Source organism: Catharus ustulatus, chromosome 3, assembly GCF_009819885.2.
Source record: "Catharus ustulatus isolate bCatUst1 chromosome 3, bCatUst1.pri.v2, whole genome shotgun sequence".
In the NCBI taxonomy this organism is placed as follows: Eukaryota; Metazoa; Chordata; class Aves; order Passeriformes; family Turdidae; genus Catharus; species Catharus ustulatus.
Genome location: NC_046223.1, coordinates 27041823 through 27068707, shown reverse-complemented (window position 1 = coordinate 27068707; position 26885 = coordinate 27041823). Strand labels below are relative to the sequence as shown.

General features: G+C 38.3%; 1 protein-coding gene across 4 annotated transcripts in view; it reads left to right on the top strand.

The window, feature by feature from the left end:
- The window catches only part of THADA (THADA armadillo repeat containing), a 154602-nt gene that overhangs the window by 67362 nt on the left and 60355 nt on the right, over positions 1-26885 (top strand). For 3 of the 4 annotated variants that reach the window (XM_033054000.1, XM_033054001.1, XM_033054002.1), the window contains exons 29-30: positions 375-543; positions 26377-26492. In XM_033054000.1, the coding sequence (XP_032909891.1) occupies positions 375-543; positions 26377-26492 (285 nt within the window). Of the gene's footprint in view, positions 1-374; positions 544-1020; positions 1087-26376; positions 26493-26885 lie in introns of those variants that run through there. The other variant, XM_033054003.1, reaches the window with a different exon arrangement.

The following is a 26885-nucleotide window of genomic DNA, read 5'->3' as shown; positions in this document are numbered from 1 at the left end:
TAGACACCGTGTTGTGTTCTCATGGAAACATCTGATTAACAACATGGAGCTAACAGTTTAAGTCAAACTCATAATACATTTGAATGTGATTAGTAAGTAACATAAACATCCTGAGAGATGCTACAGGACTATAGACTTACCTGTTTAATGGCATAATTGCATTATATCCTTATTATTTTTTCCTTTATGTAAACACCAGAACTTGTGAATGAAAACAAATCCACTGACACAGCTCTAGTGTGACTTACCTTTCACGACTAAGACTGAATATTGGATGTGTGAGATTTTAGTTTTCATTGCATTATCCTTTGTTGTGTTCTAGGCAGCCCAGTGGATTGCTGGATGACAAATCCCAGGTCTCTCTCCTTTTCCAGGTGCGGACACTCCCCCGTGTACCGCTGCCGGGAGATGTCCGGCCGGGCGCTCGTTCCCTTCGTTATGGCCAATGAGGTTCCACACACGGTGCTGGCCCTGCTGCAGGGGCTCCCAGACTCTGCCACCCACGGCGTGCGACACAACCATGTTCATGGCACCCTGCTGCAAGTAAGCTTGGGGGGCTTTTGCATTCGTTTGGTTTTGTTTTGTGAGCGTTTTTCATTTTTTTACTGTAGGGGTTTTTAAAGCATTTTTGGTCATACTTGACAGGGGGATAATGTACCATGAGTTGTGTTTAACATTCACACGTTGTCAAAACATACATGAAGACTGATTTTGAGTTGGTTTTGTGATGATAAATGTAGAATGCACATTTCAGCTGTCATTTGAAGGCAGTAAGCTGTAAGTAGTAATATTTACATTTCGTATAATGTTTCATCTGCAGAGATTGAAGTGCTTTAAGAGCAAATATCCCTATCTGAACGTATTTACAGAGAGATCTGTGTGTCTTGCCCAAAATGACTGAGCAAGTCCAAGGCAAAGCTGGACTCCATGTACCAATAGCATTGTATATATATATTCACACTTGCTACTTACCCACATAATTATTTATTACTTCATTTGCTTTTCTTGCTACACCAACAGCTTCCTGTCAGTGTGCTGTACAAGTTGTGGTAAGCTTTATACTGTTGACTTCTGGAAACATTCTGGAGCACTGCCCACTTATCAGAAATTTCTTCATCCTCCATATATCATTCCCATGGTTTATGGCAGTTCACTGTGTTTCATTTTTAAGCTATCATGGTAATAAGTTACTGATTTTTATTGCCTGTTTTTCACAAGCAACCCTCCAACAAAGCCATATTGTACACGATCAGCTCTGTTGGTCTTAGTTGACAAGCTTTCTAGGTCCATGTTCCCACTGTAAGCTGTATGCCTGGGTGTGTATGGTTGCTTTGATTTGGTTTTTAATTGTATCTTTTCCAGCATATTATTTCCTTTAAAAATCAAGACTTTCAGAAAATCCAGGAAATGAGTGAGTCCCTCTAGGGCTGTTAATGTCAGTTTTACCTGTGAAGGGTTTCAGGCTGTTGAATGTGGATTTAGATGGTGGTTGGTCACAGTGAAGGGTTTTGCAGAATGTGGGATGGGCTCCTGCTCTGAAAAGCACCTGATACATGCAAGTGATTGGACCTGTGGGCTGCTGTGTCTTTGTTGGAAGGGGGAGATTGCCATCCTCAAATTAGCTGTGCAGCCCTGCTCTGTTACAGCTCCTGAAGTGTTAGGAAGAGAGAGTTGTTCCAACAGTGAGAATGAAATGCTTTCTCAATCCAAAATTATTATAACTCTACTCATGAGGGTGTGGAATGGCAATAGTGTATAGAGTTGCCTTCTATAATTGCCTTCTTTTCAGTTACCTGGGGGAAAAAAGATAATAAAATATAATAATCACGGGGGATGGATATGAAACAGAAAAGGATGATCTAGTTTTTAATTCAGAATTGCTAAAATGATGTTATGCATAGGTCCAGGGAGCTTTCTGCACACCTGTGAGGTGGGGGGATATTCTTAGAGCTTTAACCTGGTTTTTCATGTTTTGAGCAGGTACTAGGAGCTGCTACTGCAATTTGTACTGCACAAGAAGAGACCAGTGCTGTCAGAGAATATTTTTCCCAAAAATGTCAGTTGTACCGTAACAGTTCAGGTTTCTCACATTTGTCTTTGACATGTATGACAACTATCTATTGCTAGCTTAAAATAAGAAAGCATTCAGAAGAAATACTGTAGGGTGTTAAAGATGTGCAGAAAATGGAGGCAAGGCAGTGGTATTTGCTGTAGCTCCAAATGACTAATGGCAGGTAAATCAACCTATAGTTAGCTTGCACCTCCAGTAAGCAGTACAAAGAGGAAAGTATTGTGACTTTTTAGGGGTTACTGGATGCCTGTTTCTTTTTATCAGTGTTAACTGAGACTTGCGAATCTTCTGGTAAGGCTTATTGAAATGTCAAAAATTGTGTTATGGAGGCTATTGGTATTGGTATTCTTCAAGAGACAGTTCTGCATCATAAGCAAATGCACTCACATGAATAAGGCAACCGAAAAATCTTTTTTATGCTTAATGTTTCCTTTGTGAGTACAGTTTCTACTTTGCTTCATAATCCACATTGGCCTAGGTTGGGGGAAAGAAATACATTTTCTAATTCACAAGAAAATGCAGAAATTTTGTACTAGCTTTCTTGAATAATGAAACATTTCTGGCTTAAGATGTAGGCTTTTTAGCTGATCAGCTGAAAGGAAGAGCTCATCCAGAGCTTTATGTAGGGACTTTTGGAGGAGTATCAAAATTTGACTAAGGAAGCCTTTATATTTGTGAATCTTTCTGACTTTTGGCAGTTGCCAAGGAACTTACAAATATTTGGGAAGGTTTCCTTATCAGAGGATCAAATGTTCTTTTGACCTTCTGCATCTTTGGGATTGGAATTTCTGCAGTATATATTCCATCTTTCCAGAAAAATTGAGAAGTTCAGAATGAACTAGGCAAGGGTGCCTTTGACATCCTCAACCAATCACTCCTTGGCTGTGATTGAGTTCCAGCAGAGCTGCTCTCCTTTCCTCTGCTGGTTTTATCGGGGGCTTGTCACCAGCGCTCTCTCAGAGGCCTCTGGGTTGGTTACACGGTGCTGTGTTGGTCACCCCCAGCTGCCAGGTGGTTGAAGCCGCCCTTGAGGAGCAGGACCTGGTGGAAAGGCTGTCTCCAACTGTCTGTAGAAGCCCTTGTCCACTTGTTCTGCCTGGTTTGGTGGCTTGTAGCAGACACCCTGCAGTGTCAGCCACACTTCAGTCCTTAGCTGTAAGCTCCCAGCTGGCTCGTCATCCATTCCCAGGCTGAGCTCTGTCCAGTTGTTCTGCCACAGAGGTCAACCCCCATCTTCTCATCTTCCCTACCTATCCTTCCTAAAGAACCTGTATCTCTCCATTGCATTACCCCAAACTTGTCAGCTATTCTATCTTGTCTCCATGATTCCAGCAAGATCACAGACTGCATCTGCACACAGACCTTTTAATTCCTCTAATTCTTTAAACCCTTCTTTTGAGTGCTTCGAAGTGAAGAGAATTTACAGGGACCCTATAAAGATTTGTCCAGAAAACAAGGCAGCACCTTTATTTCATCTGGTTGTGGGTTATTTATGATGATTAAAAAACCCTCCCAAATGCATAAACTTTCAGATTGGTTTGCCAAGGAAAGCAGATGTTAGACTTCAGCTTTTGTTTTTATCTTGAGAGAATCAGTTAACTTGATTGATGCTGGATTTTTAAGCCTGTGTGATGTTCATGGATGAAGAATCCAGTTGTTTTTAAGTACAGTGGAATAGCAATAGTATGACTGGAGCTTTCAGTCACAGTTCTGCACTCATGAGTTTCCAGAAATCTTTTTCACATTTGTGTGCTGGAAAAATCTGTACTCCAATGAGAATGTATATACCCTTACATGCCATTCAGATCAAGAATCCATTGGGCAGCTGCTGTTAATCATGAGCAGATGTAATTACTGTTAAGGTTTATTTGTTTTTCAAATGAATGAATCTGCACATCAATTGACTCATTATCTTGTGTTTATCATTTTGATCTTCACATTCACTTTGGCAAGCTTACAGTTACATATTTTCAGAACACAGGGGATTAGGTCAATGAAAGTTATTAAGAGACATTATGTTTTCATTAACTTGTCTGTGCCTTGTTCTGAAATGTTGAAGGTACTGCCTTACTTTCTTCATGTTGACAGTGTCTAGCTTGAGATTGAGATACGAACCAGTACAGAAAAGTTTGCTTCTCTTATTTGGCCCTTCTATTTGAAGAGCTTTTTGCTTCTTTTTGGCATTTTTTGAACATGGGTTAGGAAGAAGGAGGATTCAGTGACTTCTCTCTCATGCCTTGCTGCTTATATATGGAGGGAACCACATAACTCTGTCTATGTGCCTCCATTTGCTGCTTCCAGCAGGAAATGGATTGCACAGTCCAAGATAAAGCTTTTGATAGAAGTTACCAGCTGCTCATATCATTAAAGAACATTTTGTCTGGAATCTGCTTTGGTCATGAGTCTTCGTTTTTGGTGGTACTTTGTACAAACAATCAAATAATTACATAAAATAATACTTTTTTTTTTTTTTTAATCCTGTGCTGGTTTTTCATGTTCTTGCAGGTGGATCCTTCCTGTTATGACTGATTTTGGTCACTGCTATAACTCAGAAGTCACAGAAATTCTGCTTGCTCTGCTGTGGTCCCTAGGAACATCCCTCCCTATCCCCCATCTTCTCATCTGAGGCCTGGCTGGTAGCTTTTCTTCTCACTCTCATCTTCCCACTTATTCTTTACTTTACTTTGTCACTCCTACTGATTTATCCTGAGATGTGTTCCCTGAGCATATGCCAGTGTTTTGCATTGCAAGAGAAAAACTATATTTCTTCTCTCTGGGGATCTGGTCTTACAGACATGCAAAACATAACTGGCAGATGAAATGGAGAATTTTTTATGCTTTGGTGCAAGGTTAAAACTTCATGAAGATAAAAATGGAAATTCACTTGATGTTGTTTTGAGTGTCAGCAATCAGCAGTCATTTGCTCTTCACAAATTGTTATGCTTAATATTCAAACTTTCTCCAAACTTAATTTTTATACACAAAATTCTGTGGTGTTAGAGCAGCCAGCTTGTTCAAAGAAGTGTGTGTGGGGTTGATTTTTCCTTGTTTGTTTGCTTTTTGTGATCACTAATTCAAACAGTTCTGTTAAGCATATGAATGCTTAAGTCTTGCACAAGAAATGTTGTTTTGAGATTTTGAACTTTTTTTGTTTAGTTTTTGAAACAAACAATACTTGCATCTCAAATCTAAAGAACAGAATGAGTCACACTGACTCTGTTGCATGTGACAGAAATTAGACTTATAGGAGATATTTGATTTCATAACTCTTTACATTATTTGACATTCATTTTAAAAATTAAGCTTCCTACTCACTTCATTGGGTCAAGAAGTTTGCAGTTACTTTTCAGGGAATAGCAGCATCTTATAGAACTGATCTCATCTCTCTGAAAATTCTTTAAAATGAAAGAATCTAGCGCCCTTGTATTAAAAAAATAATAATATGATGAAAATACTTCCATGGTGGCATGGTAGATTTTTCAGTACAGGACTTTTATCATAGAATCATGGAATTGTTTGAGGTGGAAGAGACATTGAAGATCAGGTTCCAACCCCTCTGCCTGGAGCAGGGACACCTTCTCCTACACCCGGTTACTCAGAGACCATCTAGCCTGGCTTTGAATACTATGAAAGTAATGTACTTTTTTTTTTTTTTTTTTTTAAATTTCTGGAATTTATTGAATACATCAGGGTTTGTGCAATAGTAGGACTCTAAATCAAGTCTTTGGATATGCTGATTCTTTAAATCTTAATAGAGATCTGGAATAAGTTACTTAAAGATTAAATAATTGATTTGAAGGATAGTTGGAGCCTTCATTAGAGCAGCAAGACAACCAGGACAAGAACACAATCTTATAGCAGCCATACTGGGTCATGTAAAGATTTGTCTGAGTCAGGGTGCTTTCTCCAACAAGGACTGATCGCACAAGCCTAGGAAAAAGAGTAAGGCAGGCAAAGCAGCTGGAGAAACATCTGCATGTGCTGTCTCAGCTTCCAGCTCTTTTGAGCCAGAGATGTATGGATGTGACTTTTTGGAAGATAAAAAATCGGTACATAGTTGTACTAATGAGAAGCAGCAATTCATGATGAAAACATCTGTATGTTAGGTAGTTTAATTATCTGGCAGAGTTGTTAAGACAGGTTGTTGTTGATGAAAGCAATGAAAGTAGAGTCTGCCTAATGAATGTGGATTCTTCTTTCCTTCCTTTGAGAGGAGGAGGATTTTAGCTGAAACGGCTCCAAAGGAAGGTCAGACTTTAGGTATTTCAGATTGTGATCACTGTTATGTTTTATAAGTTTAATACTTGAATACTTTCTCAGAGGATTAAATGCAGTTTAAATAATTTGAAAATAAAGCAGGGAAAAATGATGCATGAAGAAGAACTCTCAAGCAGTCAGTGGACCTTCCTTTTATTGGACTGAATAGGTAATAAAACCCCACAGACTCCAGTGACTAGGGTGTGAGAATATGAGGAGATAAGTCAAATACAATTTGAAGGTCATTTCTGGATGCTGGTCATTGTTGCTGGGTAAAAGAGAGAGGTGTACTATTTATTAGTTTCATCTAAAAATTCTTAATATGAGTTAGCAGCAGTGTTGTCAGTGACCATATTTTTTTCTTGTTTTGTTTTGAAGACAAAGGAACTGTAGATTCTGAGAGAATGAATCTGGAAGTAGTGTGTTGTTTACTTGGCTTTATTCAGTAGCCTGGAAACATTGTCTATGGTGAATTACATTTTATTTGTCTTGGCAGTAAAGTTAGAAGTGTAGCAGTTCAATGTTGGTTTATAAAAACTCAATATGGTAAACAAACCTTACATTATCTACTGATCAAAGAAATAAACTTGCTAAAATTAAATGTTTTCCAGTGAAACTTCCTTTCAGCTGTTTCTTTTCTAACCTTAGTTTTTAGTGTTCGAGATAAGCCTTACTTTTAAGATAAGTACAAGCAGAAAAGAAATACTGATGTCAAGTTGGAAACATTCACTTATATGGGGCTGGCAATAACAGAACAGTTGTCTCATTTCTTCATGTTGTAAATTTGTATTGACGGTTACAAAAGGGTGCACTGATATAAGGAGGCAGTAAGCATTTGAGAATGAGATTTGTATCTATGAATGCGACAGAAATGCAGCTGAGTTCCAGGAATGGGAGGAGGCAGCCTCTGAGAGTCATTGAGATTTTGCCAGAGGTTTTCTTTCAGCTGTTTTTTTAATTAAATAAAACAAACCGAGAAAGACACGTAATCCGACTGATTGACTGGGCAGCCCTGCTAGTTGTACATTGCTTTGAAGTTGCTTGAACTGTAATTAGTAATGCACCCAAATATTGTCTATGACTTCCTAAGACATGTCACCCCTTTTCAAAAGGGCATAGATGTACACAGCTCTTACAACTCCATTAGGTCTTTTCAGTTTCTGCATCGAGTTTCATCCTACAGCAGCTAAGGATATGCAAAGATGCTGTTGTTGTAAACCTTGTGGAATCACATCTTTCCAGTAAAACAAGAAGAAAAAAAAAAGTATGGTTTAGTACAGAATGAGCAATGTTCATCAGTCAGTGAAAATGACTGCTGTTTTGACTGAGAGGTAACTGTAGTAATGATTACTCTGGGTTGTGCCAGAGAGAGTGTGCCAGCTCCCCTCTCTGTACAGGGAGAGGGATGCCTTGATGGATGCACTGCTTCCCTCTCTCCCATACCCTAGATTTTGACACTTGTTACTCTGGTTATGGTAAGCAGTTGCTTTGCAAACACTTTGGCCTTTCTATTCTAGTGCACCTGGTTCCACTCCTTTATGAATAAAAGCTCCTGCAATCCTGCTAGCAGAGGTTTTGGGTGCATGTGTGTACATTTGAGGTACTCTGCCTGGTGTTCAGTTGTATCCATCCATCCATCCATCCATCCATCCAACCTGGCATCCCTAGTCATGTTTGTGGATAATTGTTTAGTGACTGAAAACACTATCTGTGAATGTGGTTATATAAAACAATTTTGATTTGGTGTTAACAAATAAAAATACTCTTTATAGGTACAATTTTCACAGTGGGTATGTTATTTTGTCTTTAAATGATGGACATGTGAGAAACAAGTGACTGTCAGCAGTGTTTTACTTTTCATTACTGAAGTCTTCCTGAAGAGACTTGAACTACTCTAGGCACTGGCTGAGTAATTTGATTTAGACCTCCCAGAACAACAATTGAACTGTTGTGAAGTCTGAATTTTTAAGTGTTCCATTCTGTGCATATTTCTTGCACCTGTTTGGTATTATGAATCTATAAGTATCCCTCATGATTAGTCAGGAAAGCAATCCTATCACTCTGTCACTGGCAGAGGATGTTTTTACAGTTGGGAAGGGAAAAGTTGGAACTTGTGAAGCTTACCAAAGATATAATATTCTCCTAGGTGGTGCATTGGATTAATTTAGTATTCCATGGAGTTCATTTTTCATCTCCACCCTGCATAGGATTTTTTTTCCCTTCCTTTTGATGTGGGAACCATGTCTTTAAAACTTTCAGGAGCCAAAAGAAAGGCAATTCTGAATACACTTTCTGGATATACTTTTAAAAATACCCATCCATGATAACTTCTGACTGCTTGAAGATGTATGAAAAATAATTATATACAGTGAGGCTTTTTTGCTATTCTGTGTTTTCAGAAGTTCAGGCTATAGTGCGAAATAGGAGAAGGTGTCTTCCGTGGTCTTTGGAAGCTCTCTCAGCCTGTTTACAAAAGAGAAGAATATCCTTCGTGAAAGGAAGAGAAAGCTGGGAAAATGGGCTTTCAAAAGAATGCTGGGTGGGAGAGCCGAATGAAGAGGGATGAGTGCTTCTAAGTGGGTAACTACTCAGTAAGGATTTCTCAGTGTTGAAGACCAGGATGCAAGAATAGTGGGGAAAAAAATTGAAAGGAAGAAAGGAGGGAAAACCTGGAAATATAAAGAAGTCAGACAAAATAGACCAAAACATTAATAAGATACTTTTCTACTGTGTGAAAATAGACATCAAGAGTGTTAATGCATCAAATCACATAGTGTCTTTCTCTGTCTTAAACAATTTAATGCATGTTATTGCTTTGGGTTTTTTTAAATGTTTCTGTGTTGCAGGCATTTCTTGCAGTCGTGTTTCTTCTTACTGTTTTTTCTTGCCTTTATATATTTAAGTATGTTAAAATACTGACATTTTTGAAGTAGTTATTGTTGTGCTAAAATTTTCTAGGAAATTTTTTTCACGTGGCTGTTTGACCTAAAGTGTGGTGTTTTTACTGAGGTTCTAAATGACTGAATCTGAACTTGAACATACTCTGTAAATGTGTTCCTCTGGTTTTGTTCCTCCAATGCTGTTTATGCCGAGGCCAGAAAAGAAGGAGAAATAGATATCCAGAGCTGGGAAGGGTTGTACAGAAATTTGACAAACAGATAGAAAGTACATGAGACAGAAAGTTTGTGTGGGTGTACAATTAACAAGAAGCTGTGTTTTGATTGTGTCTAGTGGTCGAGAGTTTATTTAGGGGAGCAGGAGTGGTGCCTTACTGTAATGATCTGTCTGCATGTTTGGCTTTTAGGTCAGGGCAATGTGGGGAGCAAATCTCTTCTGAAGCACAGTTTGTTTTACATGCCTACTACAACGAGCTTCCAGTTCTGGGGCATTGCTGCCAAAACCATCAACTAAAAGCCAATGATGCTAAACTGGGAAGAGCTGTCTGCAGCGGTGGAAAGATGGGCATTAGAGAGATGGGCAACTACCAACTCTATGAAGTTTAACAATGACAAGTGCCCAGTTCTGCACTTGGGACAGGGCAGTGTTGTGTGTATGGATTGGGAAATGGGAAGTTGAATAACAGCTCCATGGAAAGGAACCTTGGGGTCCTGGTCCATGGCAAGTTGAACATGAGCCAGCAGTGCCCTGGCAACCAGGAGGGCCAACCCTGTCCTGGGAGCATCAGGCACAGCATCACTGGGTAAGGAATGGGATTGTACTGCTCTGCTCTGCTCTGGGGCAGCCTCACCTTGAATGTTCTGTGCAGTTCTGGGTGACACAACATAAGAAAGATACAAAACTATTAGAGGGTGTCCAGAGGAGGTCCATGGGGTTGATGAGGGGCCTTGGGGGGAGGCTGTATGAGGAGTGGCTGAGGTCACTTGGTCTGTCAGCCTGGGGAAGAGGAGACTGAGGGGAGACCTCACTGCAGTGTGCAGCTTCTTTGTGAGGGGAGGAGGAGGAGCAGGTATTGACCTATTTACTCTTGTGACCAGGAATCAAGGAAACAGCATGAGGCTGAGTTAGGAGAGATTTCGTTCGGATATCAGGAAAACAGCAGAGTGTAGCCAGGCACTGGAACAGACTCTCCAGGGAATGGTCCCAGCAGCAGCCTGACAGTTCAGGAAGCATTTGGACAGTGCTCTCAAGCACATGCTGTGACTCTTGGGGATGGTCCTGTGCAAGGCCAGAAGTGATAATAATGTGGATTCTAAGTTGGGTGATGAAAAACATGGCTTCCAGTGGAGCTGCAGGCAGCTCTTGGACTTGCAATACCCTGCAAAACCTTCCTTAGGTGCTGGAAACAGCCTAGGTGTGCTCTAACTGCAGAAGAGAGCAAGGGGAGATGCTGAGAGGATGAGGAATGCTTCTAAATTTATCACCTGTCAAGATCCCTCTTCTTTACTTCATTAAAGGTACCAGTTGTCTTTGGATCATCAGAGTCTCCTTGATGTTTGGGAGTGTGGAAACCTCCCCCACAGTTTTAAGCAGCCAAAGAATTAATAAGACTTCTGAAGGAATGATAAGCAGCAGGTGCTTCTATTCTGCCCTCCCTAGGTCCTTCTCAAGCTTGTGTCTCTTATCTCGACCCTGCTTCCTCTGGCACCCTCACTATCAACTCCCTCCCACCAGCTCTTGTTTCAGATGTTTGCTCTTTTTTATCTCTTTTTTTGGATCTCTTCTCTTACAGAATAGCTGCTGTTGTGGTATTTTGTTGCTTATTCCACTGGAGTAATTACTGTCAGAAATGCAGACCAAATGTCTTTGTGTATTGATTTTTATTCAAAAGTGTAAACTTTAGATTCAGTACATCCTCATATCTGCAATGAATGTCTCAATCTCTGTTTGGCAGGTAATCTCTGCAGATTGTAGTTGTTCATACTGACCTGTTTTTATTGTGAAAAGTAAGCAATAGTTATTAATTTTTCCCCCTCAAATATACACAGGTATTTTCAAAGCTGCAGAAAGGTCTTTGTGACACAAATGTGTACTGGGAAAACTTGAAATCTTGAAAATCTGATTCATCCTTTTTTGGTGCAAATGCATCAAAAATGTTAAACCTTCCTTTTCACTGTGAAAAATCACGAATTCAACACTAAAACATCTGACATAAATGGAAGATACTGAGCATTTATAGTTCATATCAAGTTTTACTTGATTATGGTTGAATTCTCTTAGCACCTTTTCTTCCTTTCACCAGTTCAACTGCATGTATTTGTTTATCTTTATTAAATCTATAGTCCTAAAAGAGAAAAAAAATTAAGGTAGGAAAAGCCAACTTCTCTTGGTCCCTACAAAACACTTCTGTAGCAAACAAAACACCTGTTATGTGCTCATCTCATGTTTATAAAGTGCAGAAAAATCTTTCATTTATTCTTGAAAGTTTCTGTCCATCTTGTTTCATTGGTGAAGCAGACACAGCTGGCAAATAGAACAGGAAATGTAAAGAGTACAACGTTCGCTTTTTTTTCCACAGAAAGTATGGAACCAGGTGGAGCCATGCTTGAGTGCATGTCTGATTTTTGTACCTATTGAATTATTTTGTGCCATAAGAAATAACCTGGTAGAGCCTTTACTTTTTGGAATGAAGTCACTTCTGAGCCCAAAACTACTCAAGACAAAGAAGAAAGATTAAATTACATTGTCAGTATGTTATGTGAAACATGCTACATACTTAATACTTTTTAGGTTATTATGTTGATAGAAAAGTGAACAATATCAGGTTATTATGTTAATAGAAAAGTGAACAATATCAGTATAAAAATGTGTGTGCTCTAGTGATTCTCCTGTTTTCCCATCTAGTAAATGCTACCCACTTCCAAAAAAACCCTCAGGAAGATGTGAGATGGGCATAGTGGCACTCTAAAAGACTACACATATATACCCCATTGCCAGATTTTAGTTAGACTTTATTTCCTGATGTACCATTGAAAAAAACCATATGCTCTGTGTGTGTGTCCTGTCTTGCAGCATAAAACTGCAGCCCATAGGAAGTCCTGAAGCATTTCAAAAGGAAGGGACTTGGTGCAATCACCTTGGGGTACAACTTTCTTATGGGAGCCTTGCTGGGCATGTAGGATTTCAAACCTCCTTGGTGGTACTAATGTTAAAAGTGGCCATAAATAGAATGAAATGCACCAAGGGCTTCCAGCAATAGAAACACCTTTTTTAATTTGCTGGTTTGAGATGATAACTTATACTTCTGAATTATTGTTTTTTAAGCTATTATTTTAAAATTAATAAAAATGAAATAAGATATTAGGATATTAGATATTAGGAACTGAGGAAGGAAAATGGTTCTGAGTGTAGTTATTTCTCTTGTGTTATTGTACAATAATTAGAAACATTTAAAATTATATTGCAACATCAAGCAACTTCAGTTGTTGGAAGTGGAAAAAAGCTCATGAAAGGCAAAATGAGCATTTTATGTTTAACTAGTTTTGAAATATACACAATATGGCCTCTTGGTGTTCAGTGATTGCTGGTGAGGAAAAAGGTGCTATCTTAGAGACATCACACTGCCTTTAGCAATAAAAGGAGAATATTGTTTTCCCTAAAAAAATAGAAAGTGTTGGTAAAAGTGGTAGAGACAGTATTAAAGAAGGAAACATAACTACAAAGTAATGTAGCTCTTAAAAGTTATTTCATTTTCATAATTTTTCATTTTTCTGAAAAGTCCTATTTGTGCTTATAGTGAAGAAAAAAAAAATGTTTAAGTTAGTCTTTTAGACAAATACATGGAATATATAGCACTGTCATTTAAACCAACTTGACACAAGAGTTTAATAGTTCTAATGACATTTAAAGCTGTTTTCAGTCTTGTATAATGTGGTACTTTGTGAACAGTTGAAGTTAATTTCCTGTGAAGTTGAATTTTTGAAGTTGTGATCACATGGTCCAAATAAATGATCTCATCCTAAATATTTCCTAAGTCAAGTTGCAAATGTTCCTAAATTTATCATGTCCAGCTCTCAGATTATTACAGCAGTAACTTCTTGGTTTTTTTTGCTCTCAGAGTGCAGTAAGCTATTAGATCTCCTCAGAAAGGGAGATGTTTGTAACCACCACAGCCTTTAACACTTTGTTCCATCGACTCTTTGACTAGTTGAGTCTTGCTAATGTTTTTCCAACAACCTTTTCCTTTCAGAGGAATTCATGTTCCATTCACTTGTTATCTTTTAATTCAGTTTTATATCAGTGATAATTCTAAAGATTTGATAGGACAGCAGGAAGACAGGCTTAGAATTTGGGAGTCAGTAGAATTTTTTTGCATTCAGTCACAAATGAGGCTTATAATAGGGTTATCTATGTAAAAAAATCTTGGGGTTTTACACAGACAGCTTTGTTGAGTAGAATTACAGCACCATGGTTATCCTCCATAAAAATCCTCCAAACAGTTGCAGTGCTGCAATTACAGAAGCATTAAGCACTTTGGAGGTGTCCCTGAACAATGCTATTCAATTGTGGGGCTGTGAGCAGGAGGTGTTGTCACAGAACTGAGTTAGACAAACTTGATTTGGGTATTTTTCTTTAATTAACCTGGTTTCTTGTGGGTAAAATAGGTTATTTTGGGTGACAAGTATGAAATTTTCAGTTTGTACAGTAACTAAAATAAAGGTGATAAATTCGAGGAATTTTTTTCATTTCTTTCAGGGTTTGTAATGCAAACCATTCATACTCAGTATTGCTACTGTATTGTAAACAATATTGTCTGTAGGGAATTTCTTACAGGTTTATGTAGTGGAAACTGTAATGTCACCAAAATTTATTTTTACCTTTTAATTTGTTTAGTAAAGAGCTTTTACTCTGTTATCTGTAACTAGATGAGAACTCATCCTCCTTAACATTAAGTAAATAAACTTATAAGTAGGTGGGCTCCCCTTTTGCAGCTGGTTGATAATTTTTAATGTATTGTAAAGCCAGCAAGATTCATCAAGTGCATAGAAAATGCATAATGGTGTTTGGAGAGGAAACTTGGTTTTAAATAAAATTATTTTATTTTTTTCCAAGTGCAGTTGAACCATGGCATTTTGTGGAATTTTAGTAGACTCTTAAACTACCTCTGTGGATTCCCTAACTTCTGACATGTTCTTGCTGGTTCATGTTTTTGTCTTTTTTTTGCCAAATTATAATATTTTTAGCATGTGAGTTTATTTGAAGCAGCCATACTTTATAGTGTTACATGTGCTTTATTGTAGTTTTAGCTCTGTAGTAAATTTTACTGCTTGAAAACCAAAAAATATGCAGCTTTATAGGGTGATTATTCAACATAAACCGTCAATTCCCAACAGAATCTGTTGATAACCAGTGGATACTTTGTGATCAGGATTGAGGAGAGGGTATGGAACAGCCACCTCTATAAAAATGGTGATAAGGGAGGTGCACACAAGGTCTGTGTGATGAGGAGCCATTCGATGTGTGGCACCTTTTAGCTGTTTGGTGTCAGAGATTATGAACAAAGTCCTGGAAATACGAATGAGGGTAGCAGTGCCTTCCACTCATTTCTGTTCTGCCAAATTCAGACTGTGAAGTGACTTGAAACCACAAGCTGTCCCTGGATTCTGTTTTAGTTTATCTAAAGGTAGTAAAATAAAGTGTTTAATCTGTTAACTAAAGAAACTGTTGATTTTAGTGGGTGGTTTTGCAATTGCAGCCACTGGTAAAATACAGAAGCGACAGGACATGGTCTGTGGGGTGGTGGGTGGAGGTGAACACAAGCAGGACCAGATTGGTACTGATTGCAAAGGGATAACACAGTGAAGAACCCATTGAGATACTCTTACCGCTTGTCTTTGGTGTTTATTTGAATGAAAAGGGATATGAAGTATCCTAATAGTCCCTTCCATCACGAATGCAGGGTGGTTTTCAGCTGCCTTGAGCCAATCTGGCATTTAGTGAAATGGGTGCCTAGTTGTTCTCATTGCCAGTTTTGAGGCCCTAGTGCCAGAGGATTTATGTAGGCATGTAGGCTCATGCTCTGCAACCAGCTTGTGCACAGCAGTCCACATGCAGCTGATCATTACTAGTTCTCTGGCTGCTGCGTGTTGCAGCTGCTACAGATCAGCTGGTGGTGCTCTTGGAGCCATTTCAGCAAAAACAAATAAGATTTAAGTATATGGGTGTTATTTAAATAAATTTAAGTATTCCAATTTCATTATCAGGCCTCTGCTAACCTAATTGATGTGACTGAAGGGAATGGGGAGCTTGCTTTCATTAGAAGCCTGGTTAAGATGTTTGAAATTGTCACACTGCAGCAGGATAGGGTGTTGAAAAGGTGCTGGACATGGTAACATTTAACACTGGCATCAGTGTGTCCTGAAGGCAACAACCTCTGTGCAGTTCAGTATCCAAAGCTGAGTAGAGGGTTAAGTGGCTTTAAAAAACTGTTCTTAAAGACAATGAGACAGCTGTACTCCTCTGGGATAATAAAATCAAAGGCAAGCATGTGCAAGTGTTGGAGAAGGTGGCCTTGAGTAAGGGAAAGTGTTGGAAGAACTTGCTTTTCAAAAAAAATCTTTTCTGACATAAAAACTGTTGCTATTGACATTCCCTTATGTCAAAAACACATCAACTGTGTGCAAGTGGAAGAGGGAAGGGTGAAAAAGAACAATAAAGAACAAGTCTTTCTGACCAGTTTCTAATTCCTCTGAAGAGGAGAGCCCCAGAAAATGTCATTGTTTTTTTCTGGATTTTGTCTGTTATTGATGAATTCAAAAAGACAATGTTCATCTGCTGTGGTGCTGCTGATTGTAAAGCAAAGTGCATGATCTTACTAGAGCTTGGAAAATGTTTTATAGCTTTGAGTTTGGCACTTGTGTGACAGCGTAGGATGCTTGTTTGTCTGGGGGAAAAATCCACAAGGCGATGAAGCATTGTCACTAATTAAAATCAGAAGGAATACTTGAGCTGTTTGGGGGAGATGTAATCAGCTGACTAGTGAGATTAAACTTTGGGAACAAAAGGCAAATACATTGCAGGTAGAATTCCAAATGTTCAAAGCAGAGATGAAAAATTCATTAACATTGCTCTCTGATTATGCAGTTAGCCCTTTACTTGCCCTTAAGTTTACCTTGGCTGGGGCACTTGCAGTTAAATGGCACAGTGGAAATTACTGGAAAACATTAACATTAACTTGTTATTGCAAGCTGACATCATGCTGAGCCTGATGGGAAGTGAAAATTTATAAATAGCTTGTCCATATGTGTAAGGCAAAAATCTGCTGATCTTCAGCAGTAGCATGATTCATGTATTTGCTGCAGCTTAAACTTCGTTGTGAGTTTTCTATGTTTCTATCAACTTCATAGTTTCAAAAACTTCAGAAAGATCACTGGTCCAAAACTGACAGAACTCTAAGGAAATACTTTAGGTATTTTCATTGCAGTTTTGTTTGTATGATCTATATTGTACGGACACTTAGGTATTCTTCCCTCCATGTTTTCTGAAGAGCCAAATGCTTCCAAAAAAGTGTACTTAGAGCATAATTTTGGCATTTTTTCTCCCCCCATAAATTCTCATGCACATGCCTACTGCCTGTGAACTGGAACTTGTAGGATCTGAATTGTCTGTCTCTGAGATGAATCCTTTGTATATTCCCAATAAATCTGTTTCCTTGCCTGCAAGACTTTATAATGTTCTGTAATACGAGAAAGGGGGGTCATATTGAGAAACAATGTGTGATTATATAAGTAAAAGCTTTATTTCTACATCACTCACAGCATGTGAGTAAAGAGATGTGTATTTCAGGGAGCCAGTCCTCTTTCCTCTCAGATGATCTTCCTTGTTGGAAAGTGGCTGTATCCACACCTGGGCTGAGCAGTGCGGCCATGAAGTCCAATGAGACTGAAAATACAGGAGGGGCTGTTTGGTTGAGGATTGTATTTTTTCTCACATGTTACAGCTAAGTGGGATCTTCTCACACAAATTAATTTCTAGATGTTACTGTAATAAAAGAAGAAAAAAGAAAAAGTGTTTGCATTAATTTCACTTTACTTTTCCCAGTTATTTTATGTACTGCCCTTGTAAAGCTGAACTTGTTATAAGTGGTTACACTTGGAATTCAATTTTTCTGCAGGTTAAGCCCACCCATCAGCTATGTTGTCTAGACATAAAGTTACTTTTATTGCATGTTTCGGTTGCATGTTCCCTTTTGTAGGGATAATTTTGACAGAGGAAAATTCTTGTGAGTTCTGCTTGCATTCAGCTGTGTGTTGCTCTGTGTCAGAGGAATTTGGCATTTGAGCTGAGGGTCTGGGCACCAACATGGATGGTGCATAGCTGTAGCCCCCAATGTACCCCTTGTTACCTGCATCTAACAGTGTGAGAATTTTCTTTAGGGAGGGACATTAGCCCTAGTGTTTGCACTCAGGTGCTGCAAACCCTGCTGTGGGAGAGCAATCAATCTTACCAAGTTCAGCAGGCTTTGAAATGTTGGCTTAGAGCTCAAACAAGAGTGCAGTTTGTAATATTGAGTTCCTCAGATGCAAATGGATCCATTAATGGTGACAAAATTCATGTAAATAAGCAGCAATGGAAGTTGATCCTCATGCACAGAGGCATGTACAGTCACAGGTTATGACTGACTATGTATGAATGGGGAAAAACCTTCAGAAGTTGTAATACAAACTTGAAGGACATCACCTCTTTTTAAAAATTTTATTATTACCATGGTTATAGCTAACTGCACTGGGATGTTTCATGTGTCAAATTGTTCCTCAGACTTTAAAAATACTGAATGTTTTTGTTTGAGAGAGACCTGTATATGTATTTTCTCTTCTGTAAGTTTAAAATCATTAGTTGTGAGAAGTAAATAGTTTTCTGCAGCTGCAAGCTTTACTTCACTTTATTTTATAATTTGGGAACTAAAAGCATCAAGTTCATTTAGCTTACTTCTAATTATTTTCTCAGCTTGTGTGTTAATACAGACATTCCTGAGGCAGAAGATCACCTCTGCTGAAACCAGGCAGGGCTGTGGGGTCAAGTGGCAATGAACTTCTGAGCACTCTTGATAAACACGTTCATACTGTGTCTCTTACCATGTCAGCTTCTTTGTGTCAGGGGGGTAGCTGACAATATTCCTCCTAATTGTAAATATCCCTCAGTAAACAGGAATGTGTGCATTGATCTTTTATTTCCATTTGTTTCCTTCATGTGGGCATGTACAGGAGAGCTGTTACAAAGACATAGCCTGGGAAAAAATAATTTCATATTGTTTCACTGCCACCCCCCAAAAAACGGAAGAGGGAAAAGAAAGCTGAGGTGTGTATGTGTGTAGCTTTATATCCTTTGAGGTAACTAGGTTAAGACAATGATGGGTGGGTTTTTAGGATGGCAGAGTTGTATCCTTCCTGCTGTTTGTTCTGATCAGAAATACAGGCTGAGGACAATTCTCAACTGCTCCCAGCAGTCTGGTTTGTTCGTTTCTCTAGACTTACAGGTTTTGGTTACGTGCTGTGGGAAGATAATAGGGATGTTTGCAGAGAGTGGAAATTCTACCAGCTTCACAGTAACCTCTTTCATCCCTGAAATGAAGGATAACTCAGGCTGGCAGGTTAGGAGGATGTGCGTGAGACCCACTCATATTTGCCTTTTCTTTCTTTGACTCCTCAGGCAGATTTGCCTTTTCTTAGCCCTGTCTGCTGCTTGGGGTTTTCACTATGCTCATCAACCAGCCCTTCTGGTTGGGTTTCTCTGCCCAGCACATGTACAAAGGTACAAAGTTGAATGACAGCTTAAAAAATATCTTAAACCCTTATGGTGAAAAAGTCCTAATAATGATCAAGTGAGACCTCATATTGGGTTTCTGTGTGAATAGGCAAACTGTGTGCTTGTAAGAGAAAATTCAGTTGGGTCTTCCAAGTAAAATGAATCTGCTGTTTCCTGGCAGCAAGCTTCTCATTGTTTTGTTTTCTCCTAATGAAAATTTTGAGTCACATACACAAATTCTAAGCTGCAATTCAGTTTCATCCTGACTAAAATAGGAAGAAAAACCTAAAAAAGATTACAAGAATTTTGATTTGTGAAATTTCATGTTTTTTGGGCTCATTTGAGGCAAAATTATCTTAAATGTGAAGAACACATTTTTAAGGATAGATGTTTTGTGATACATGTCTGTCATTGAGAAGAAAGCAACTTTGCTGTTTTTCAGTGTCTTCTAACTTTCATTAGTTATGGCACATTCATAATTTTCAGATTATTAAATAGTTGTGTTATTCTTGCTGAGTTAAACAGAGTTAACTGGTATTGTATTTTTATTCATTAACTTAGATGTTTTCAAACCTTTTTTTGCTTCTTAATTCAATCAAAACATGCTTGCCTTCATTTTAATCAAAACAACTTTTAATTAATGTATAAACCTAGCTTCATGAATTTTGGTGGATATATTTGGAAGAAAGATTCAAATCCCATAATGTCTCATGAATAATAAAGTAAAACTGGTAATTAGATAATGAAATGTGCTGACAAAACAAAGCTAAAATTCTGGAAAAATTGAATTATGATCCAACTGTTGCTTTAAAGAAAGAAAGATTTTATACTGTTTTCATAAAATTATTTGCAGAAGGAAACAGTTGAACCCCAGACTGAGTTCATTAGGCTATACAAAAATAAATGTAGGGAAGCAGTATTCATATGCAATCATATAATGTATCTCTGGCAGAAATCATAATCTGATCTGTTAGTTGTGAAACCACTATTATGTAATGAAAAACTTCTAAGAAAGGAAATGGTAGGAACAAAGGGGGTGATACCTGTAATAATTTGGTATATCTTAAATGATCTAGGACTGTGAGTAGAATGATGGCTTTTCTAACATATTTGTTTGTGGGAGTCGAAAGAATTGATAAACATTTGAAATTCCTCTTCAGTATATTGCCATTAAAATGAGGAAGTAAATTCAGGATATTTACTCTCTCCCACAAACACCACATAAAAACTTCCTCATAATTAAGTAGCTCAGGTGAAGAAAATCCTTAATGACTGTAATAGAGCTGATCTATCCACAGAGTTGCTAAACCTCAGTGTGACAGAGTCTGGGTCATGAGGACACAGAGCACAGGGTGCCACCAGCAGTGCCTGGTACAGCACCTTTGTGCCCCATGGTTCTGGACTCCTTTCAAACCCTGCAATGTTTGTGTCTGCTTTTGGCTGGGACATCAGCATGGACTGCAGGCACTGTGTTCATACCATACTCTCTGGTGATAAAACATTATATTTCTTTTCCACAAATACCAATTTTTAACACAGCAGGGTGGTATGCAGATAGTTATAAACTCTCCCTCTATTTTTGTATGACTATCTTATTGGAAAACTGGGGCTGGTAGATGAGATTTTTAGTCCTATTGTAATTATTACACTGGCACTTTTTGTCTTTAAGAAAAAAAGGGGATTTTTAAGACTTGTTTTTCCCTAGAGATAATTATTGTAACTTTGAACTGTTTATCATACTTATGAAAATGCCTTCACCTGTCACAGCAGCTTGCCAGCTTTTATCTACATGGTAGTAAAAAAAAAATTGGACCTAACTTTCAGAATACAGAGATAACTTGGTAGTTGTATTTATCATAGAAGAAGAATAAAATTTTATCTGCCTTCAAATGAGAGAAGAAAAGAAAAATTATGTTTGAGGGTTTTTTACTGGCATGTTAATACTACTCAGGCAAAACCTTTTGATGGACTGTTCCAAAAACCCATATTTAGCTTAGTAAATCTTCTTACTGCTGCCATTTTGCAAATGCCTTTTTTATTTTTTGCCTTCCCATGTTACTTCAAACTTCATAGCTTGGTGAGTGGCATATTTTTGAAAGCTCAGTATTTACACAGTGTTTTCTTTCAGCTGCTGAAACATCTGTATTCTTCGTATTTTTTTAGGGATTTAAAGGATATATGTTGAGAATGTAAAGTTTCGGGTGATGTCAGTTTGGTTTTCTGGTTTGTATTTTTTTCCCCCCAGTACACACTGCAATGAACACCGGGAGCATTGTTTCAGTTTTGCACTTAGGAATGTGAATATTTTTACTGTATACTTAATTTCATCCAAACATAGCTGAGGGCGTGCATGAAAAAGTTTTTATTGCTTCGGGTCATCTTAAGGGGGGAGGAAAGCTCAATGTTGCTACTTCACTGAGAAGTGTGCAACTGAATAACCTCCTGATTCTGGAAAATCTCATTGTTTGTAAAAGGCACTTGAAGGCTGTGCTTTCTTTCAAATGCAAACATATACTCATGTACACCAGGCATCCACTAATCATGGTTTTATGTCAGAAATTAAAAGTTCATTATGAATTTCAGAAACCTTAGTTCCTCCTATAAAGTTATGGCTAGTGCTATGAAATGTTAATTTTAATTTGCTAGAAAGTGTGATTGACTTTGTGGCTATCAAAAGGTTGTGCTGTGTTTGCAGTGTCTCTGTGTGTGTGCAGGAGGATTCTTGGCACCAAAATAAATTTGCACTAGGTAATTTTGTGTTTGATATAAGTTTTCCTCCGTCACTACACTGCTTCATTATTTTGTGTATTTCCCAGCAATTCAAGCTGATATGAGAGCTGCTGAAGATAATGATTACATATCATATCAAAGTTAGTGTGGGGGGAAAAAATGTCTCTTCCTGCTTCTCATGATTTACATTTTTGACTTAGCTGATGTCTAACCATTTAAGTATTTGTTGCTTTTTAAAAAAAAAAAAGCAGTGCGCATTTTTAAAATTTAATAATCCAAAATGAACTTAGAAAATAGCAGAAGTTATGTCTTAAGGCCTACTTGGTTACAAAGAAAACACTCAACTTTCTCATGTCATGACAGGGCGACAGTGTTGCATCTGAAAGCACGCTGTTGGATGGGGAATGGATGTGGACAGGATATGTGTGCTGACTGACCAGTGGGGAGCCAAGCCAACTGTTCCTTCTTTTCTCTTCCTTCCCCCACTCTCCTCTGTTTTTTCCCCTTTTCTTGAGGCTTCTACAGCTGAAAAACCAGGATGAAACTTTGACAACTCCAAGGAAGGTACTGGAAGTCAGGAATGGCTGAAGAGCAGAACATGGCTTCACTGGAATGCTGAGTCCTTAGGTTTTGCTCGTTGGGATATAGTGTCACACCTGAGCTGGCTTGGTGGAGTTTGTTTGGGGGTTTTTTTGTGTTATTTTGCACTAAGTAGTCTTCTCATGCAGGTGGTTTTGCCTTACAGCAGCCTAGGACATGCTGACTAATGTGTTAGAACCTTGTGGACTGAGTGGTCTCAGAATGATCAATCACTGGACACTGCTGCCATCATGTATCCACGTATCTGGACTTCCCATGGCTTGCACTGTTTTAACTCTTGTCCAGGTGTATAATTCTGGCTCTTGAACAGCCTGCAGAGAGGAGGAAAAGGTTTCTAGGCATCCATGAACTCATCATCTTTAATGCAGGATTCCATAGAACTACAGACAATACCTTCTCTCAGTGAAATGTTGTATCTATTAAAAAGAACCAGTATCAGCCAGGAAGTCTTCATGAACCTTCCTCCACAGAGGAAGGAAATCTTTGGTAAAATTACCTTTAAAAAAAAAAATCATTAATATGTTGCCTTTTGTGTAATTAAAAAAACAATGCCACAACAAGGAACACCATGACCTCACTGCATTTATGTGTGAGGAATTCAGCAGAGGATTTTAAATCATGTAGTACTTTGGACTTGAGGAGAGCCATGTGCTGGAAAGCCTGTCTATTTTATTATCTATATCAAACAGTCTCATAAAACTTGCTACCTCCTCATGCAAACATTGCCTGGCTTGTAGTCTTAGATCATAGAAACCAAAGAATGACACGTCACATGTGATAGAAGTGAAGAACTACTGAGGTTAACTTTTACACATTGCTTGCTTGGTTGCCTCTGGTTTTAGTTTACATAAAATAAGGCTTTGTATAAAACATGCTGATGTTCATTACAATTTCCACTTTAGCTTAGGCTTTCTAAAATGTCATGTTGATAAAAGAATTTCTTTGTGGGGAAACCTTTCTAAGTCTAACACTTGGTGAGAGTGCCTGAAGAAAAGATAGAGGGTTTGAACTGAAGTAACAAGAAAATCGGAATTTTTGTATGTCAAAAAAAGAACAGACTAAATTGTAGTTGAACATTTTCTTTGATGGATGCAAGCACTTTTCAAGAGTGCATCAAACTGTCACGTGAATTGCACCTTCTAATTCTACTGATTAAACAGGGGTTGTGTCCTGTGTGTCCTGTGATTTTTACTATCTGAATAGTATTGAAAGGATTGGTTTATACAAAGAATTAACCTCTAGAGGAGTTTTGCTTGTGTTTTCAGGACTGAATTTCCTACCTGGGCAAATTTAAATCCACCAACTTCACCCCCTTAGTATACACACTTTCTCTTTCAAGACCTTTAGCTTGAACCATCAAACTACTTAGGTTTCCTCTGCCTCTGCACAGAAGGCACTTTGAGAGTTGTTTTCAGAGCTCAAGAGATTAAATTAAGCTTCTAGAAAAAAAAGAAAGCCCCTTCATAATTGTGAAAGATTTTATGTTATTGCTTAGAGGTAAATCCATTGTCATTCCTGGAAATGAGCACAAGCACAGAGGAATAAAATTGGAAAGGTTAAGGCATCAAATGGTTTTCAATTAGCAGAGGATATAAAAAGCAGTAAGAGCTTCTGCATAAATATTATTTTCCATTTTCATTCTTTTGTCATGTCTATGACTTACCAGGAATTAAGGGCAAGCCACAAAAAATACAGAGAAACTATTAGTAGTGGCTGCTTAGTGCATTGGTTTTCATGAGGAAGGTTAATTTGAGTAGGTACTTACATAAACCATTTTGATAAGCAAACACTTGCCCTGTCAAGAACAGACTGAAGGAGAAGGTTCAAGGTAGACATCTCTGGTGACACTTTGAAATGTTGTCAAGCTTGCAGTTCTGCAAAGTGTTTTGCAAAAAAAATCAAGATTCAAAAAGATCTTGGAAAGGGCATCTTAGAAAGATGCTATCAACAAAATGATGTTCAGTTCAGAGGACTTCAGAAGATCTAAAAAAACCAGAAGACAGGCTACTTCTCCAGGATGTGTCTTGCCTGAAGTGCACCTGCTAACAAAGGGAGACAGGAGTTTATTTCATTGTTCCTGTCAAAGGACCCCAGTGGGATATCTGTGCTTAATAAGTGCCTCACTAGGAAAAAATCTGAACTGACTCAATAGTGTCCAGAGAACAGTTGTTTGCTGTGAGGGCAGGGGTGGGAGCAGACAGGAACACCTTAGCTCAAGAGCTTGGATTTTTGAGGGTGAAAGACTAGAGGAGTTGCATACAAGTGTTCCAGAATCTGCTTTCTTGGCTGTTTTCAGGGTTAGGACAGTCAGGCATTTTTTTCATTGATGGATGTTTAGACCCTGCCTCAGTGTTTGCATGGATTAGATAGTCTCTTGACATCTCTTCTGTTTCTGTGCTTATTTGAAATGACTGCAGCTGTTTTTCCACTTGAATGATTTCACAAAAAATAACCCAGATGAAATTGTGTCAACTTAATGCTATGTGGCAGTGCTTGTGTTTCCAAAACAAGCAAACAAACAAAAAAATATAACCCCCGGAGCAAGTGACAGCTGGAATGTGGAAAATCAAGATCTGAGATCTAAAAATCTGGATACAAAGGTTTTTCTTTTCCCAAAGTGAAGTGAAGGCCCCAGCTTGATCCATTAGTCATTAAATTGTCACTTTGCAAGTATGAAGTGCTGATAGTCTCACATGTCAAAAGTGTTTCCATATCAAATGCTCACAGTATGTATTTTCAGAAATGATCTGATAATACCCCTTAAGCTTCCTAAATTCTGCACATGGTCAGTTTCAGTAAATAATGGAGGATGTACTTTTTCAAATCTGCATAGAAGCCCTTTCTGTAAATGTAACTTAGCTATGTAAATGAACAGAATTTACAATTTTGAGGCTGTAAGGCAAAATTCTTTATGCTGAATAAGGTCTTTTCTATTATGCTTCTCTACTGCAGCATGCATTTCCATGTGTTTCCATTCAGAAATCACCTCACCCAGGTGTTTCTGGTTCACTTGTGTGTGAATGGGAAAAGTCAAAGCCAACTGGGATGATATGGGTGGTGTCATTGGTGTCAAGTGTGTGTCATGCACCCTGTGCCACATGCAGGATGGGCACTACAGGGGGTGGGCTTGGACAGCCCCTCTCCACTGTGCAGTTGGTATCAGCTTTCTTATATTACCCAATATTTTCATTTCATGCCTAAATGACTGTACTTTTTAAAAAACACTTTTCTACATATTCAATGCTACTTGGAAAAACCTGTTTTTAAATAGCAAGGAGGGTCTCTGAGAATGTACATTTTTTTGTTTTAACTGTCTGACCAGAAAGCTATGGAGAGTTTTCTGGTCTGGTACCTTGAATTCTTCATCAAAGCTGGGACATATCTATTAGGTTTTTACATGAAACTCTGGAGGAGAAAGTGCAGAACCCCAGTGCAGGAGCTCAGTGCTCGGAAAGGGAAAATGTGAGCATTCCCCTGTTCTTTGAAACCCAGCTGGTGTTTGGGGCCCAGAATGAAGGTTCTCAGGAGCAGGAATAAAGATGTTTTTCTGTCAGCACTTCAGAGTGGTTATAGATGATAATTCTCCTCCCTGTCTCCTTGGTTGTACTTACACAGTGCAGGCAACCCTTCTCCATCCGGTGTGCCAAGCTGCCAGTCTGCTCCCCAGGCATCTGTACTGGCACTGGGGAGCAAATGGCACAGCAAGAAAGTTGAAAGTTGAGGGATGCTTAAGTTGGAAAAAGCCAGAGGACAGGTGCTAATCCAACTGCCTTCTGTTCACTTCATGGAGGTTAACATCTTGCAGCAGTTTCTGTTGTTTTGTGCAAAAAATGAGTTTGAAAGACTGGACAACTTAAGGATTTAAGGATTCTGTCTGCTGCAAAGCCAAGAGTATATGTGTTTTTCCTTGAGTAATGGTTGTTCATTTTGCAGGCAACTGTTTCATCTTTCAGTTACTTGGAGGAAAAGCAGTGGCTAGAAACTCTTTGATGAATTTTTTTTTTTTTTTTGTTCAGGTTTTACACTTGCTGCAGTCATACCTAGAATCAAACCAGTTTGTTAGTTTGGACTTCCAGCAGGGACTGGGTGACATCATTACATGTATGGGAACCAAGCTGTGGCTGGCTAAAAGGTAAGATAAATCACAAAATACCTGATTTATAAACACAGTTTGCTAATGCATGGAAGACTTGGTTGATTTTTTTTAAGTTATTATTATTTTAGCAAAGTGGACAGATTTATTTGTCTAGAAACATGTAAAAGTTAGATGCTTTATTAGCTTTTTAATCAAGGTGATTTTTTTTCCAGAAGCAAGGATGGAAAAACATTGTAGTCTAGTCATTAAAGAAAAAATAACTGTGAATGAACATTCCTACAGAAATAGGCATTTTGAGGATAACTGTTGCTTCTTGGCTAAGAAAAATTTGCCACATATATGAGGTTTTTATGTTGCTATTTTTCTGACTTTGACCTTTACAGAAAATTAGTAGGAAAATGTCACAGCACTTGTTTAAACTAGAAGTGT